This window comes from Pelodiscus sinensis, chromosome 2 (assembly GCF_049634645.1).
Source record: "Pelodiscus sinensis isolate JC-2024 chromosome 2, ASM4963464v1, whole genome shotgun sequence".
NCBI lineage: Eukaryota > Metazoa > Chordata > Testudines > Trionychidae > Pelodiscus > Pelodiscus sinensis.
This window is the reverse complement of record NC_134712.1, coordinates 61,854,491-61,872,559: the sequence shown is the minus strand read 5'-3', so window position 1 is coordinate 61,872,559 and position 18,069 is coordinate 61,854,491. Positions and strand designations below refer to the sequence as shown.

Sequence of the window (18,069 nt, the reverse complement as noted above, 5' to 3'; positions counted from 1 at the left end):
TAATAGTATTTCAGATTGTTGATTCAGCTGAACAAATTAACAATTGGTAACTTTAATGTGGCCACCAGATGGCAGCATGTTATACGACAGAAAATAGGTTGATGTATTTCAGTTTTAAGCAAAGGAAGAATTTGATTCCTTTTGCTGTGTTTGTTTAATTTTTACACTTTTTTGTTCACGATGCTTAAAAAATCAGCAGTTATTAGACTTTTCTGTAGCTCTCATGTGAGACCCTCACACAAACTATGCAGGATTTAGCCTTTCCCCCAACTTCTAGGGTAGAAAGGTGATGTGATATCCCCACTTTACAAACGTGAAAAGCAAGTCAGTATTTTAAGTGACTTGCTCCGTGTCTCTTTCTCAGCCTGCAGCAAAGTCAGAAATAGAATCTACATTTCCTGAGTCCCAGTCCAGTGCCTTAATCTCAAGATTTCTGTGAATGGATCCTTCTTTATTTGTGGATTTGGTGAAGTATTAAAACAGCCGTAGACAAGCTGTTCACTTGCTCCTGATCTGGACTCCTTATTAGAGACAGAGTTCTTCCTGCTTGTTAGTGGTGAAGGCCAGTGAGGAAAGGCTACCTGTCTCACTTATGTGGTAGAGTGTAGATACAATACTTATTGCACCTGATATCCTAGATGAGGGGTACAGAACCTGTTTTTTGTTTGGCTTCTCACTTGTGTGTGGCCTCAGACTAATCTTTCTATGGGTCAGTTCCCCTCTTCCTATCTCCCTCTCCTCCCCCCCCCCCCTCAAAAAAAAGTATCCCCGCCCCATCCTGGATGGTTAAGGTGAGTTGGGTTGTTGAGAATACTGATCTCACATTGCTTATCCAGTAAGTATTTGTATTTGTTTGGTTTAAGGGAATCAGAAGGTCCATAAATTCTTGACATCTTTTTATTTTCACCCTCAGCTAACTTTCCAATGCAGACTGACCTAACACCGTTCAAACAATCTCACTGTGACTTTTATACTTAATGTATGACGATGGAAAAACTGAAGCTTAAATTTGCACACAGTGATTCCTGCATGTGATTATTTTTAATAGTTGTGGAACATAAATACGTAAACTTTCAAAATATATATTGAATGTTCTGCATGGTATAATCAGCATATAAATGACTTCTGGGTAGAAAGTCAGTTATGCTGAGTTCATCCACTTTCCCTTGCTATTTGGGATTCTATAGAATAGTTGTATAGAGTTCTTAATGTGAGGCAACTGCAATTTTTGGCTAATTTTCTTAAGATTCATATTTTAAATCTACCTATGGTTAGAACCACTGGTTGACTCTAAAGCATTAATTCCTATGACATTACCTGTAGGTTTCTTTATTTATATTTTAGTGGTAGATTGAAAAGGTTCACTTCAGTAGCTGATTAGTTCTTTCAAAGTCCGTGCCAGTGAAGAAAATGTTAAAGTAAATTTACCAAATACTCTTATAGTATGTGAAAAACATGAAGTAGTTTAAAATCAGTTTTAAAGTTATTTCCCAGTGCAGCAGGCTAATGCATTACTGCTAATAGTTGGTGCTGCAAAACCACCAGTGCCAAATGGTTAATCTATTACTTAAGTTTGTCTAAAGAGAACCAGTTAATGAGAATGTTATTACTTTTTCTACCACTGTTAGTCACACAAGTACTTTGCTGAACTGAGGCCTACAACATTAAGTGTGTGCCTAACATGAAGCACGTGTATAGTCACATTGAAGTCAAGAGTTACATTCTTAATGTTAGGCACATGCTTAAGTACCTTGTGGAATATAGGCTATGGTTGTAATCAGGGTTGCAAGGTCACTGAACAAAAATGTTTTATATTCAATTATTTCATATGAGTGACAGAAGCACTCCTAAAATAGTTATCTGTTGATGCTACTTTTGAAATACCTGTATTTCTTTAGAGAGTCATACCACTGTATTTTGTAACTTTATGCTCATAAGTTACAATGTAGTTTTCTATATCTAAAATAAACAAAGCTTTTGGAACTTAACTTTGATAAATTACCTTTTATTTCAATAAAATTAACAGAAAGAGATAGGCATGCTCAGATAATGACTTCTAGGACTAGTTGTCTTCTATACGCCAATTGTTAAGTGCTTGTTTACATGAAGCTATCATAACACATTTTCAGGACTTCATGGTTCTGTTTAATGTTGTAGTTTAATGGGAACAAGTGAATATCCACATAAGAGCTTCCAGCTGTGTGAATTTCTCAAGCTTTGACCATAGATTTCAATTAGTCCAGTGTATAAGGCCATTGCAATAATTGGTCTGTTATCAGAAACAAAGATAAGTTTCTTCTTTATATTGAAAACTTGAATTTCTGAGGAATGTGAATCAATTCATAGTTGGCTGAAAGCCAGTTTCTTCTCCTCCTCAACTCTAACACACATTTGAAAAACGTACTCGCTTTCTAAGTGCCTTGTGAATCTGCAATGATTAATTCTCCTCATTATTTTGCTGCAAATTCTCATGACCCTCTGTGATGATTCGATCACCCACTTAGAGTTTATGCATATTCATATCTTTCCATTCCTGCTGCAGTCGTTCAAGTCTCCTTCACTGGCTGTGGTGTGTGCTTGGTGCAGTAATTGAGCTGCAGTAGATTGATTACTCTGGGGAGCTGTAAGGCCTTTAAAGGTGAAAACATATCAGTCCTGTTAATTAGGAAACAAAGCTCTGGTGGCAAGTTCAGCAGTCAAATGCTTCCAGTGTAGAAATGAGGAAAGGTATGATTTGTTCCTCTCCATGAACCCTGTTTACTTTTTTATATTTGAATTAGATCCACATCAGCTATGGCAGAAGATAGAATCCCTTTGTATGAGAGCAGAGATGGTGTTTCAATCTGAAGAGAATTGGATTTTCAATATTGATTGTAGATCTTATCCATTGTCAATCAAACCTTAAATTATACATTGTCTTTCAGAAGTTACGTGCCCTATAAAGCTAAATAGGGCAAGATTACATTTTGTATATAAATATTGATGCTAATCTTTCTCTAGTGACTTCCTTACATTTGACTAATGTGTTAGTTCTGACCTTAACTGTTGTATAGGTAAGTCATTACTTTGAATTCAAAGATGTTTTCTGAAGACATAATAAAAAGCCACATTTTTGACATTTTACTATTCAAATGACTACCTATAACCTCCCAAGTTTAAGATTGAATTAAGAGAAAAAAAATAAAATTAGGTGAATTTTAAGTAATATATTAGAACGTTTTATGCAACAGGCAAAGTATTCCTATATCATATTGTACACACCCTGTAGTTTTATAAAGCTAAACACTCTCACCTAGAGTAGAATATTACAAAGATATTAAGGATGGGAGAACCATCTACCACAATATCTGTCCATAAGGGTCAGAAATAAATTATTTAAGAGTAATTTATATATATTTATAAAACCACTTTTCTCAGTTTTTGTTGGACAACAGATTTTGGGCTACATATACTATACAAAAAACAGTTTTTTGTAAGCTGTGTGTCATGCTATTTTGGGTAAGTTAATGGACATGATCTTGGTACTTATTGAGGTCTATGGTAAAACTGACATTGACTTTCCTGAGAGCAGAATTTGACCTTTCATGTGCGTAGTGGACTTTGAAGAGTATTTTCTTATGCCCTCGTTTGCTTTGTGTCATTAATTTGATCTAATTTTAGATTGTTTGTTTCTGTTTCAGGCATTTATTAATACAGCAAAAGAAATCTATGAGAAAATCCAAGAAGGAGTCTTTGATATTAATAATGAGGTAACATTTATACTATTCTGATAGCATGGTCTAGTGAGTTATTTTATTTTTAAAAAACACAATTTGTAAGACTTTGGATCACTCTTTGTAACATATGTATTACAATATTTGGTCATACTGCAGTAAAGCATTTGTACTTTATTTTTATATAGCTTGACTTACTATTGTGATGAAAACAGATTAGCATTAAGTGACCCTATCCATTCGTGAAGCATCACAAAATCATAAATCCCCAAAAGAGAGAAGAAAATCCACTTTCATCCACATCCCCATATGGTGTCATCTGCTTTCAAAGATAATTTTCCACTGTGTAAATGGGAAAACCATGTTAATGTGCCAGATGTACTACATAAGCTGTCTAGTGTGGAAAAGGTGGTGAAAAAGCATAATATAGTAAAATCTCATTCTGTGGGCAGGTTAGTGATTGACAAATAAGGGAGAGGCGTCAGTTGATGTGTAAAAATCTTACAGAATCATAATTTGAGTGCTGTTGTCCTCTGTGACATGTTCTCTGTGCCCCTCCTAGCTCCAGGTCCTCCAATTTGCAGAAAGTTTGAAAGCTTACAGAGTTATCAGTTACCAGATTACAGGGTCAAGTTCTGTCATTTGAAAGCTATTTCTCCCATGAAAACAATGGTACCTCACTACCTCACTTAGGATGAACCAACAATAATTATGTTGATTATAGCTATAAATATGAGGTGGTTTTTTTTTTTTTTTTAAGTGAAAGGGATCTCACATAAGACATTATCTTTGGTAATTCTAGGGAGGTTAGCCTTGATATGTAGGATTGAAAACATTTATTCATCAAAGTTATCATTGGTGTTGTTTCTGTCTAAGACATCACTGCTAAATTCAGGTCATGCTGATAATCATCCACATTGCACTTACACGTTTCTTTCTGGCAGATATGACTACATCCATTGTCACTTTGCTTCTTGCAAAACATTCACCGCCGTAGTTCTACAAGTGTCATAGTGTTGGTGTTCAACTGGTAAACTAAGTACATAAATGCCTCCAGCCCATTCATTACCTCACTAGTGACTGTCTCTGCCATTCTGATCACTTTCACAGTGAGGAAAAAGACTTCAGAGGCTGAATTTAAATGACTTTCAGTATGTTAATTGCTTCTTTCCAGACAACCTTCCAGTAGGGCCACATACTGAAAGAGCATGGAAATCTGGTAGTGTGGCAGCTATTAATGATAATAGGATCATATCTCTGAAGGAGATACAGCAATTCTGTTTCCCAGCAGCATGCACAAAAACAAAATCTTGCAGATTCTTAGGCAAAGTCAGATATCAGTAGAATGTCTGCCTTAGGCAGAAATCTGGCTCTTAGTAATAATATCTTTCTGTGGCATTGATGGCATGCAAGGCAATTTTAGAGACACCCTCTTCGTGGGAACTATGAAGAAGCTCCATTGACCAGCACAGGGTAGCAGCTTCATTGCACCATCTGATTACAAAATGTGCTGAATAATTCTTTGTGTGCTAGAGCATTTTTCTGCAAGGTATGCAGTTAACTCATCCTTCGTGTGAGTGTGAGACAGTAGCTTACAAGGCAGTGCAATAGCTTGAAGTATCTTCCTTCTATTAATGTATTCAGTTGACTCCCTTGCAAACGTGTCAAGCAGTTTGTCATAAATCCAGTATTTTCCCTGTTGCCTGATAAATGTTCAGCCAGATCTCAGCAGGCACTAGCAATTTCTCGTTTATCTAGATCTTGTACCTCTTCCATATCATCTATGATTGTTATGCTGAAAAGTTTCTGCTAGCATAATATGATGGTCACTTTGTCACTAGGTGCTGGCTTAGGAAGACCATGCCTTGTAAGCTGCACAGCTGCGTGACTGGGCGGGCCTGATTAATCACCTGTGAAACTGTGCTGCACACCTTAGAGGGAATACTAGTAAGCACCTTCAAGGACAGTTCTTTGCTGGTCCAGATAGCACTTGAGGAGAGGACTGGTCCCCATCAGTTCACTCCTATTAGCAGACCATAATAGTAGCATGAAGGGTACCCTTGCCAACTGCTGTTTCTTCAAGGAATTCCAAGTTATCAACCACACAAAATATAAAACTCTCCTTGACAGTGTCTGGGAGAAGGCACAACTCTTGATTCATTTCTGTCTGGTAAAGAATCTAACTTTTCAGTTGCAGTCTTGAGGGAGATACTCTGTTTTGGAAAGAATTAATAAACTCACAGCTACTTATAGTGGTAGATTACACTTGTGTGTCTCAGTTGTCATGCATGTATTGGAGACTTGCCTTTCACTCAAATACATGTACATTAGGCTTTGTTCTGTGCTTTCTGTTTATCATACTTACTGGTACCAAAGTCATTGCAAATACTGAAGCACTTAAAAGGAGTAGAACAGGTCACAAAGTATTTTTTTAGGTTTGCTATCCACTGTGGATCCCTGAAACTTCCATATATTCTGTGATAGAATACTTTTCCATATAAACTTAACAGCTGCTAACAGTCTTCATATTGGTATTGACATTAGTGCTTTCTTCCTCTTGATGTCCTTAAAAGCTGCGGCACTATATGCTGCGATTCATTTCTGTGGATAGAATTGCAAAAACTACATCCATATCCCACAGTTCATCTTCAATAAGTTTCTTGAGAGCTTTTCTGCTAAGCACTTGTTCTTCAGTGCTATTCAAAGCATACTCTGTACTTAACTCTGTGTTGACCATCACCACCACTTTCATATCTATTAGAGCCCTTTTGAGGCAATGTATGAACTCCAGCTGAGTCACAGTTTACAGTAGTAAAATTGGTGTAGGTTTCTGTTGCTTTGTCCTTCTGACGTAACATGTATATATTCCTGGCACAGGGCTTGACGTAACACATTACATATGTTTCTTGCATAAGATGTGGTAGTGTTACGTGTGGGTGTCTTGGGTCAATGTACCCACTTTATTTTCCCTGCTGTGTTCATGCTTGAGTGCTTCATACAATTTCTTGCGTGTTGAAGCCATGCTTAATGGATGCCTTTGAACTTTCTGCTTACTGTAGAAGAATTATTTGTGCTTCTCAAAATGTAGGTGTTGGGAACCTAGCATTAGGTGAGTCCACAGCTAGCATTTGTCACAGCATCTTCAACTTTTTCCAGATGCTCAACATACTTCCTCTCCGACATTGTCAGATTCAGTTTATGGGTGCATTTCCTAAAGCATGTAAGATGCCACCAGGCATTATGTTTAACTGCATCCTCCACAGTGGTAATCTCTGTAGAATCAGCTACTAGTCAGTACTCTTTCTCTCCTCATTAATATCTAAAAATGATCAAAACCCAAAGTTAAAACAAGAATTTTGTAATTAATTATTTAGGATTGAAATTAATGATAGTCTATAATTATGTGTACAGTATACCATTTGCGGATGGATTCCAATAATTTCTGGCTGGATGCTGACCTCTTATCCAATGCCTCATTACCAGGGCTCACCACCCGTGCGGTTCTGCGCATGCGCAGATCGCTCTGCGCCAGCTCTTCCGGGGTGTAATCTATTCGCCACGAGCGAGTAGATTACACTATTTGTCGAGCCCTGCTCATTACAATTCCTTTGCCATAATAAACCAAGATGATAATCAATACCACTGGACTGCTTTTTTATACAACACTAGCAAATAAACTTGAGATACTTATTCCGTGTACTAATTTATTTAATGTTACATTATAATCTATAATATTTTAGAAAATGGTTTTAACTTTGACAGGGCTGCGTGTTAATGTATAATTTTAAAAGCATTGATTTTTAAATATTTTCTCAATTGTGTGTTTATAGAATGTTTGGTACTGTCATAGGAGAAAAGGACTTTGAATGATACAGAGCTTGACCCATTTCTGATGAAATATTATCAGAATTTCCACTAACCAGGGAGCAGCAAAAACACCTTTATACTGCAGAGAGGTTACCATTGAAATTACAGTTCAGTATATTTTTTACAAATCAAATGACGTCTTCCTGTAGTTTGCCCAGTAGTTACTTGTACTCCCAGACTGAGCAGGGGAAAGAATTTACTTTGAGAACTTGAAGAAATGACTAAATAATTCAGATTTAGGTATCTGTTCACTGTAAAGAATTTGTGTAACAAAATAAAGATGATCATGGCTTGTTCTGTAGTGAAGAAATTCTTAAAGCTAAAAAAAAAGCTTGTCTTGGAACAACTGAAAAATTCTGTTCTGGGTCAGTGTGTACTGTGTCAGTAGATCTCTATGCAGTATGTACTTTAAATTCTCAAGTGCATCATAGGCCCTTACATAGTAATTTTCAATGTAAGAGGGGTTTGGGTTGGTCGATGAGGTAACTTTCATTGCTGACCTGTACTGAGTTTGAACCAGTGATCAGATGTGAAAGACTATCTAATACAGTTATTCATTGTCCTTTTGAAGTAAATTGGTGGGATTGGTCACCTTCTCAGTGGACTAATATAAAAATTAACAGCACATTCAGCACTAATTGGCACCCTTGCTGGCGGCCTGAGATGTCCTTTTAGTCCTTGGCGCACAGCCTTTTCTTTCACCCATAGAGATGTGCCTTGAAATCAGCACTAAGGACAATTGTTTGGAATCACATGGTGAATTGTGCACTGCCACCAATCAATATGTACTTGTTTACTAGTAATGTCAATCTGACTGTTTTTTAATAGTGGTGAAAGTCACTACATTTTGGGGGAAGATGGGGCAAAGAAGTTAACAGAATTGCATTAAGTTGTCTCACCTCCCGTTTGCTTATGTCTCACCACGTGGAAGATTAAAAAGTAAAAATTTACTTCTAGTTATGGTGGTAGACATTATTAGTAAGGAATTAAAGAGAAGCTTCACTACCAGTCCAGCTGCTTTAACTATGTGACCTGTGGCTAAATAGGACTCCTCTCTTAGGCATAGGTTCTTTAAACAAAACTTCTCAAATAAGTTGTTTGTAAATGTTTATTAATATTCTATTACATTAATATCCTTTTTTTCATCCAGCTTGTTTCATAGTTTTTCAGAATTCTTTGATTAATGTAACAGAGAATCTTGAGTTGGTTTTAAGGCGATGCCATTCAGTTAGAGACTGATGCTTTATAAATTGGACAGTAATCAGGGCCTCAGAAGAGGCATGTTCATTGTATCTGTCGAGTTTCATATAGTAGCTGACTGCTTTACTGTGCCTTATGGAGCTTTGATTGCAATATGCTGTCAAGAGCCAACAGTCCGTGCTATTTATTTGGCTTAGTGCCAGGTCTGACTCCTTGATTCCTCAAGAAGTTGCTACCAGCCCAGAGGGGGCAAAACCAATGAGCCATAGGGCATGCTTTTTATTAAAGAGGAGTCAAAGAGTGAAAAGAAACCACATCAGCTGCTGTCAATACTGAGCTAGTGCCAGAAACCCCAAGGCTACTACTGTTGCAGAACAACTGCCAAGCACTATAAATCTGAGATTTACTGTGACGCAAAGTTTCCTTAAGAGCTTAATTTCTGAAGCTACTGTATTACTTTTCTCAAAGTGCTGTATTTTTAGGTAAAATCCACTTGAGGGAGTGAGGGTTAAGATATAAGTGTGAGTTTGATGAATGAAAGAGCTACACTATGTGTGGGTTCTTGGCAAGTTGCCATGTCTTTGGGGATCATAGAAATTATTGATGACACAGAACACTCGTATGCCCTTAGCCTGTACAGCTGATTCAACATGGAAATAAATGCTGTCTAGAGAGGAAAAGTTTTACATTATATTTAACCAATGGAGGTTTTGAATCTCTTTAAGTGCACACTAGAAATGTATTTATGCATTTTTTAAATTTTGCTACTTTATGTGGAATAGCATTTAAATACTATTTTTCCTCTGTTTATGTGAACAGTTCGATAACAAGCAGGGTTCTGTTTTATAGTAATGAAATGGAGAAAAAAATGAAACAAGGAAAGCATCTTTCACTTTAATTTTACTTCCTTATTTGTAACCAAGCACAGTTCTAAATAAGATTTTTTTTCTGTGGCTTGTTACATATGAAAGTAAAAAGAGAACTTCTTTCAGACATGTGCGTAAAACAAAAATTGGTAAATTAATTTTAGTATTGTTAGCATATTAAAATGTTTTAAAATAATAATTGCTGTGTATTCAACTCTTTATTTCAGGCAAATGGTATTAAAATTGGCCCTCAACATGCTGCTACTAATGCAACACTTGCAGGCAATCAGGGAGGACAACAAGCTGGTGGAGGCTGCTGTTGAACCTATTTTTACTTTCTAGCTGCCCAAATGGGGCCCACTAACTTGTTCTTTCACCCTCCCCCCACTGCAGCTCAACTGAGACATGAAACTATTGTAAGTTGGTTTCATGCAGCAGAAGAAGACTTTATCCTTCAAATTCTTGTATAACTTTGAATAAATAGTTAATGTTCACTAAAAGACAGATTTTTGGAGATTGTATTCATATCTATTTACATTTGATTTCTAGTTCAATAGATGTGATTATTTTTGTTTAAATGTTGTCTTGTGCCCTTGACTACAAAACTGAATTGTATTAAACACTACAAAGTCATCTGAGTATTTTAATCAGTTTGTGTAGTTAGGTTTCCCAGCTACTGTGGTTACCTAATGTTTAATATTGTAGAGCTGTCCAAGTTTTTGTCAATTTTCAAGGCTATAAAGAAAAGCAGAAGGACTCTTTTAATTCTGTATTTATCATTTACTTTCTGTATATATAGTTTAATAACCTGCTTGGGTGTATTTGCCAAGCTAGAATTCTTTAATGCATTTGCATAAATTCTATACTATTTAGAGCTTGAAAACTACAAAAACATTATTGGAAATCGCTTGGATGCTGAATTTTAAACCTTTTTGACATTGTTAGCATGTTCATCCTCTCCTGCCATTATCCTCAAGTCCAAGAAAAATGCTTAATGTATATTACTGGAGGCTACATATGTGTTAACTATTTTAATGCCAAATGTTTGCTGTTTGTCCACAATTTCCACAGCACCGCTTCAGAAATGGATTAGCTGTTTGCCTTAATGAATACTGTTGGTAAAAACCCAGTATAATGAATGAAAAATACAGGGGGAATTTATGCCCTTTAAAAATGGCACATTATGAAGACTTTGATCTTTTCTTACTTTTTTCTTGTTTACCACTTGATTTCTTAGTAAATTTTTCATGCAGGACAGTTTTTCAACCTAGTTGTACAGTGACTGTGTAAAGTTTTCTTTCAGTGGCAACTTGTAATCCTAAATATATGGTAAGCATCTTGTCTATTGTGAAAGGGGTGTGACAATAAATCTGCCAGATTGAAAATCTTGATAAAAGCCAAAACTGGAAATGCTTTGGTACTTTACTCAGTGCGATGGTTAAATTTATTTTTTTCTCATCATGAAATAGCTAACAGTGCAAAATAAAATTGTTTACATATTTAAACTTGTTAAGGTGCAGGATATTAATGTCAATCTGACTGCAAATGAGGAAACAAAACTTAACAAATATTTTTCATATTTATATATAAAATCAAAAATAAAGGGGTGACACAGATGCTAGTTCATGTTTCAGATATGTCCCTAAAATAAAAAATTTCAGCCACACATTTTGTTTAATGGACCAGCAGAGACTGAGGCATAAAGCTGGGGGCATGGAGTCCCCCCTCAATTCATCCACACCTGCTGTCAAGCTACAAAGAGAAAACATTAACATCAGAAGTGATAATGCTCAAAGTGTAAAATAGCAATGGTTTCAATATTAAATAAAGCTTAAAAGTGTGTAGGGGTCTCTTACAATTTTTGTAAAGGAGCAAATAATCATAACGGATTCTAATTTTAGACCTTTTTTCTGTCATTTTATGGTTGTAGAAGTATTGGAAACTGTCTAATTATGTTCTTCACCATATTTTCCTCTAGTGAACATTTTGAGATTATAATGTACATCGATACCTATCATAGCTATTAATATTAATTATTCATAACATAATATTTGAAGCACAAACTGTACAACTTGAAGCATTTATAAAGCACAAAAAGAAAGGGTTTACCTTGTACTGACTCAGAGGTTTGAAGAGTACAGTACAGCACTGAATGAATCTATTCTTATGAGTTACGTGGGTAACAGTGGTTAACAGTTAGATGACTAGGTACCCCCACAAGAATTCTAAGAATAAAAATCTACCTTGTGTCTGATTGGTAGTCTAGCAATACAACTTGCTACCTTATATGAGCCAAGGATCTTTTGCTCCCAGGATGCTTGGGGGCTAGAAGTGCTGCAAAGATAAAGTGGATGTAAAGTGGATCTTGGGGATGTAAGAAAAGGAATACATTGCTCCATAGTAACTACAGGTCATCTTGAAAATGTGTGCTAGCCTTAATGACCGGAGATTCCCATTCTATATAGCCTGACTCCCAGGAAAAGGGCAGGGTGAATCATATCCTATATGAATGACAGGTTTTGGGGTCGAACTAAAACATCTGATCACTGTCTTCAGCAGGTGAAATAGCTAACTCTACATTTTACGTAAGTGGAGAGCTGAGCCCCTAATGGAAAGCCAGCCTTAGTTTTCAGGCTATAATATTGTTCAAAAGTCTGCAAATAGAAATAACATCTTGACTTTTATCATGATGATAATCCTACTGTAATAGAGGTATGTAGGCCCTGTTACTGTCCATAATCTGGTTCTTGCAAGTAGGAGCTATAACATACTCTTTTGTTGGACTTGTGTTTTGAGAAGTTACCAGTTTTATTTCTATGGATATTCTGCTCATCCCCACATGTAGCTACTGGAGTGAGCCACCTGTAAAATGGACTAGGGTTGTAATTCCACAGCACATCTCTACAAGTTATGACCATTCTTTTGCAAATTTTACAACTTTATTCACACCTTACTGGATGTGATAATTTGTCTACTTTCCTAGTTGCATTCAAGAAACCCATTGTATTTTTATGGGCAAGAAATTGCTTGGATGACAAAATAACTTAAATATTTCAGTGTACACCAGAGACTTGAACAGCTGCTGTAATCTTGTGAACCAATGGGAAAGTCATATCAAAGGACACTATTATGCAACTTGCTAAATATTTCTGACTTTTCCTTGATTTACAGTATAGATTAAAAAACTGCTGATTGTAGAAATGGTAAATTCAGGATGGCATATTCTCTCAAGCAACTTTAAGGCCTTTCTGTGTCATTCCTAATGCAAAAAGTAACATCTCTTGGAATGTAGGAACATTCACTTAAAAGATTCTGATCTTATCCACAATGGTTTTATGCCAGGGTAATTCCAACAAATTCAGCAGTCGGCCTTGATTTTAAACCACAGTGAGATCCAGACTCAGGCCTTTTGGTTGTTACAGGTGTAGTATTCCCTCAACATTGTAAAATACACTAAATTGTTAGTCTTACATTACATTTTTGTTCCACATAGGTATACTGTTTTCATACATTGGTGCCATGGAGTTTCAATATATATCACTGTGGCATTTAGTAATCGATACCATTTCTAATGACTGTGCTTCTAATTAGTCCAAAATGTTTTAGATAGGCACCCCTTGAAGACTATCTTTTAAACAGTGCTGTTGTGCAAGAAAGGCTTAAGTAGCATTTAATAGATACAGAAACCTGTAAACTGCCAAATTTTCCCAAAGAGTTGCATAGAAATAACTAAATATTGCAACAGTTTATTTAAACACAGGTGAGCTTTTGTAAAATTTCATTCACAAAATTAGTCTTTTTTTCCTTCATACAGTTTAGTAACATCACTTTGGTTAGAGGAGCATTCTGTGTTGTTCCTTTCGTTATCTTCAATCCTGTGAAGAAATGGAGACAGGAGGGCATCCCAGGGCTTAGAGAGCCTCTGGGCCTATCTAGGCTTGCACTGCTTTATCTGCACTCAATGTCAGGTTTGGAGGGGAGTGGTGTGAGAAAAGGAAAGAGCCTGGCTCAGTTTGAGGCTGACTAGTGAGAAGGCAGGAGCTTGGTTCGGCAGTCTGAGGGCCCGCCCAAAAGCCATGGAAATGTCAGCCTTCGCCTCACTTCTCTGGGCAGAAGAGGAGAAACTATTGAGAAACCCCAACTACGGTAAATCTGGACTCTTGGGGTCACCCCTCAAACTTAAGGACTTAGATAGGGAGTGGCTCAGAGGTCCTGGGCTGGAAAAGCTCCTCTCTTCTGCTTTCCTCCTCAGCAATATAGCCACTAAGGACCTGACCACAATCCCCACTTTTTGGTTGATGTTGGGAATGTATTAGGTGATATTTTAAAATACATACTTATTTTAAGAAAAAAAAATCTGTTCTCTTGATTGTTTGTTGTGATGGGGGGGTATCTACACCCTGGGTCCAGAAAGGATTAACTGTGCATTACAGGCTTAGGAGGTCATGCCCTTCCATCTCTCCATCACTGGCTCAGGACCCCAGAGACTAGGAGAACCATAGACCACTGCAGCAGAAGACAGGGTAGGAAGCAGCCTAGGGGTCCTAAGAGATTGCTCTGGTTATAGAACTAAGGAACAACTCAGTGTAGTTTAATAGTGAGCACTCTCACTACTACCAGACTCCTGTACTGGACCTTGGAGAAGCAGGGAGGGCCCAGCTCCCCTTTCCCAGATGCCACACACCCACAGGTAGCATCTCGCTTTCTTGATGGGCCACACCCCATGAGGGGGGACTTTAATCACTGGTCAATGGGCCAATGTGACCCTGTAAAAAAAGGTCCGCAGTATTTATTCTGACCATTGAGCTGCTCAGCCCTGTAAGGAAGGGATGGCTGTTGACTTGGACCATCGGAGTGAGGGACAGTCCAAGGGACTCAGGTCATTAGACCATACTATCTTACTTTATAATCGTGCTCACTTGTTTTTGATGACACCCTGTGGCTGGCCATACCTTGCCCATGACAGGCTTGGTTTGTTTTGTTTTTTAAGGGCAGGCTTACATTTTCTAAATGTTCCTCATCACCATTCTGTCACAATTGCTTCTTAGCCACCCACTGGGTCTGCTTTTAGGGGAATCAAGCTGGTGTGCTCTGGAGTCCCAGGGATGTGTCAAGATTCTCAAACCTGGTAAGAGTCCAGCCACTGCCCTAATCTCTAGGTCCCAAGGTGCAGTCTCAGGGCAAGGAACTAAATGGCATCCTCTTCAAATTGTTGGAACCCACTGTCCAGCTCCATACACCCTTCAGGTAACAGCGTTGACCCTTCAGACTCCCTGACTGTGTCTAGACTGGCAAGTTTTTCCGCAAAATCAGCTGCTTTTGCGGAAAAACTTGCCAGCTGTCTACACTGGCCGCTTGAATTTCTGCAAAAACACTGACTTCTTACTGTAAGAAATCCATGCTTCTTGCAGAAATACTATGCTGCTCCCATTTGGGCAAAAGCCCTCTTGCGCAAATCGTTTGTGCAAGAAGGCCAGTGTAGACAGCACAGTACTGCTTTGTGCAAAAAAGCCCTGATGGCTAAAATGGCGATCGGGACTTTTTTGCGCAAAAGCACCTCTAGGTTTGGCGCGGACACTTTTCTGCAAAAAGTGCTTTTGCGGAAAAGCGTCCGTGACAATCTAGACGCTCTTTTCCGCAAATGCTTTTAACGGAAAACTTTTCCGTTAAAAGCATTTGCAGAAAATCATGCCAGTCTAGACGTAGCCCTTGATTATTCACACGTACCTCCCAGAACTCCATTCAGTGGTGCAAAGCTTCTACTTTACAGTAGAAATTAGCAATAGTTGTGAAACAAACACTGGTGTGGTCATCACCCCATCGTCATGCTCTGTTGTATTTAATTCTAGAAAGTGCAGCTCGTAGAAAACAAACTTTCTGAACAGCAATGCCCCTTCAGAGCAACCCTCTACTTGGGGCATTCATCTGTCTTATGGGTGGCAGGGTGGTCAGTAGTGCTCCCTGTAAGCTGTGCTCTTGTGTAGCTCCTCAGGAGAAATTCAAATACTGCCCAGTTGATTAGGAGAGTGTCTACAGCTAGGTTTTGTGTTTCTATTGGTGGTGCACATTCACATGATTCTGTGCATAAAAAATGTATTCTGCACATGGGTGGACAAAATTAGAGGGAACATTAGTTGTCAGCACCCTTACCTATGCTGCCCCTGCAGCAGCCTCTTGCATATTAATCTGGTACATAATGGCTCTTCCTCCTTGCCCTTATTCAAATCTAAGAGACCTTTTGTAGACTCCCGTTATGGTCACCTGTTAACTTTTCATTACATTCTAACCCTTCTTTCAGCTAGGAGGACGTAGTGTCCCCTCTCAACTGCAGCAACCCCACTGTGCCAAATTGGGTTACTTTGAATTGATCATTGTTGAATGCTGACCATTCAGCACTGGCTCTGGCCTGGCCAAGCTGAGACACAATCCTGCTAACTCAAAATTGATCTATGTACATACAGGCTTTCTAGCAGGAGTGCTGGAGCCTTGATGTGGGAGAGGCGAGGCTCTGCTTCCTTCTGCCCCTGTCCCTTCCCCAGGCCCTGGCCAAGCCAGAGCTGCCAATGGGGAGCCCTGGATCTGCCACCTGCCCTAGGTAGAATGGGGGGGGGGAGCAAGAGCATGGCTCATATCCCTGCCCTCTGAGGTGCACCCGCAGGCTCCCCTCCCCCCCCATCCTCTGGGCTCCCTGGACAGATCTTACCACTGCCCAGCTCCAGCTTCTGGCCTGGCCAAGAACTATGGCCTTGGGTAGAAGAGGAGGAGCAGGGGCATGAAGAATGGCTGAGGCCCATCTAGGCGCACACACTCCAAAAGGGGTTGGCCCTGTAAGCAAGGGCTGCCAGGGAAGCTGTACCTGCCTGAAGTTTGTAGTTTGGGGATGCAGTGTCAGCCCATTCTCTCAAATTATGGTTTTATTCAAAAGTGTGTAGGCATGGCTCTACCATTTTAAAAAGGAATGACGGGCCCCTGACCCCTCTGCTTTCATGACAGTAATTTCATGGTATACTTTCATAAAATCATTTGGTATTCCAGAAATGGCCAAGAGAACCCCTAACTTGTCCTCCCCCCCCCCTTTCAAACAAGAATAGAAGGGATGAGACACATGCCCCGCTGATTAACAGGCACCTCCTTTTAGACAGAGCACCTCCTGTTATACTTATTAATTCATAAATTCAATCATTAAACAATTCCCATGCTCATGCCAATATGTAGTTTCATGTCAATATAGGTCAGTTTCTGTGTTCACACCCCTGTGGGGAGAGGTAAGTGCCTACTCCTATCCCCTCAGGTTTAATGACATGTAAAATGACTACACTGAAACTACAAAATATAAGGCATCTTTCTCTCTTTCTTATCTATATCCCACTCTAGCAGTTGCCTCATATCCTTCTGGAGTTTCTCTGCACTTTGGTGGTGGCATGAATTTATCATCTTTTATACTGAAAGTCTCTATCATTCCCGGGGACCTTGAGCACTGGTATATATCACCTTTCAACCTGGCCCCATGTTACCTTTTCCTGGGGAAATTTTGAATTCCCACACCTTTTAGCTGTGCCTGCTTTCTCAGGTCCCAGGGAAGTTCTGCCACCCTCTAACTCTATCAGTGGCTCTTGATTTCCAGCAGGATGGTTGGCCACCATACCTTCTGGTTGTGCTACAGTCGACCCTACCTTAGCAGGGTTCTGGCCTGTCAATAATATGGCAATTTCCTGCATTATCTTTGAGAGATTTTACTGTATTGTGTTAATTGATAATTGTGGATGAAAGATTGTATTCCATGGGGGAGGATCACCACAGCTCTTTCAAGAACTCAGAACACTGCAGCTGATTACACATGCTGACTCAGATAGTGGGGGGGCATGAATCAGCAGTTATGTCACACTCCTCATCTGGACCCAGCCCAAGATAGAGAAGCTAATGATTTTCAACCAGTGGACCAAATTGGGTGATGAATGCTGGTCACGTGCCACTCGAGGCATGTCTCAGGTTGTGACACTTCCAGAGAAGTAGCACCACCTGGAGAGGTTTGCATATACCAGTTTAAAATGGATTCTGCAGAGACCAACAAACAAACTGTGCAACTGGAAAAAACCCAGGTAGGAGGGAGACAGATATGGATCCCTGCCCACTAAAAGTGATCAGTGAGAAATGGAGAGCCTTGAATGGGTGTCCTTGGTGGACCACAGAAATGGGATTCAAGTGCAGTTGACCTGAACTGTGACATGGCCCAGAACATTTCTTAGCAGAATCACTGCCTCTCCGCTCCATCAGAATTCTTGGCCACAAACATTCAGCACTGACTCCATTTCCCTGTCGAGTGCAGACATCAAGCTTGACTCCTCAGCCACCAAGTCTGGCTATGCCAGGTTTGTAATCAAGCCCTTAGGATTTCACCATTACATAATTATAGAAAATTACAC

General features: G+C 39.0%; 1 protein-coding gene across 2 annotated transcripts in view; it reads left to right on the top strand.

The window, feature by feature from the left end:
• Positions 1 to 11,262, top strand: part of RAB2A (RAB2A, member RAS oncogene family) — a 60,786-nt gene extending 49,524 nt beyond the window's left edge. The window contains exons 7-8 of one of the 2 annotated variants that reach the window (XM_075920649.1): positions 3,681 to 3,749; positions 9,874 to 11,262. In XM_075920649.1, coding sequence (XP_075776764.1) covers positions 3,681 to 3,749; positions 9,874 to 9,969 — 165 coding nt within the window. In that variant the 3' untranslated portion in view covers positions 9,970 to 11,262. The remainder of the gene's footprint in view (positions 1 to 3,680; positions 3,750 to 9,873) is intronic. The other variant, XM_006113633.4, reaches the window with a different exon arrangement.
• The last annotated feature ends 6,807 nt before the right edge of the window (positions 11,263 to 18,069 follow it).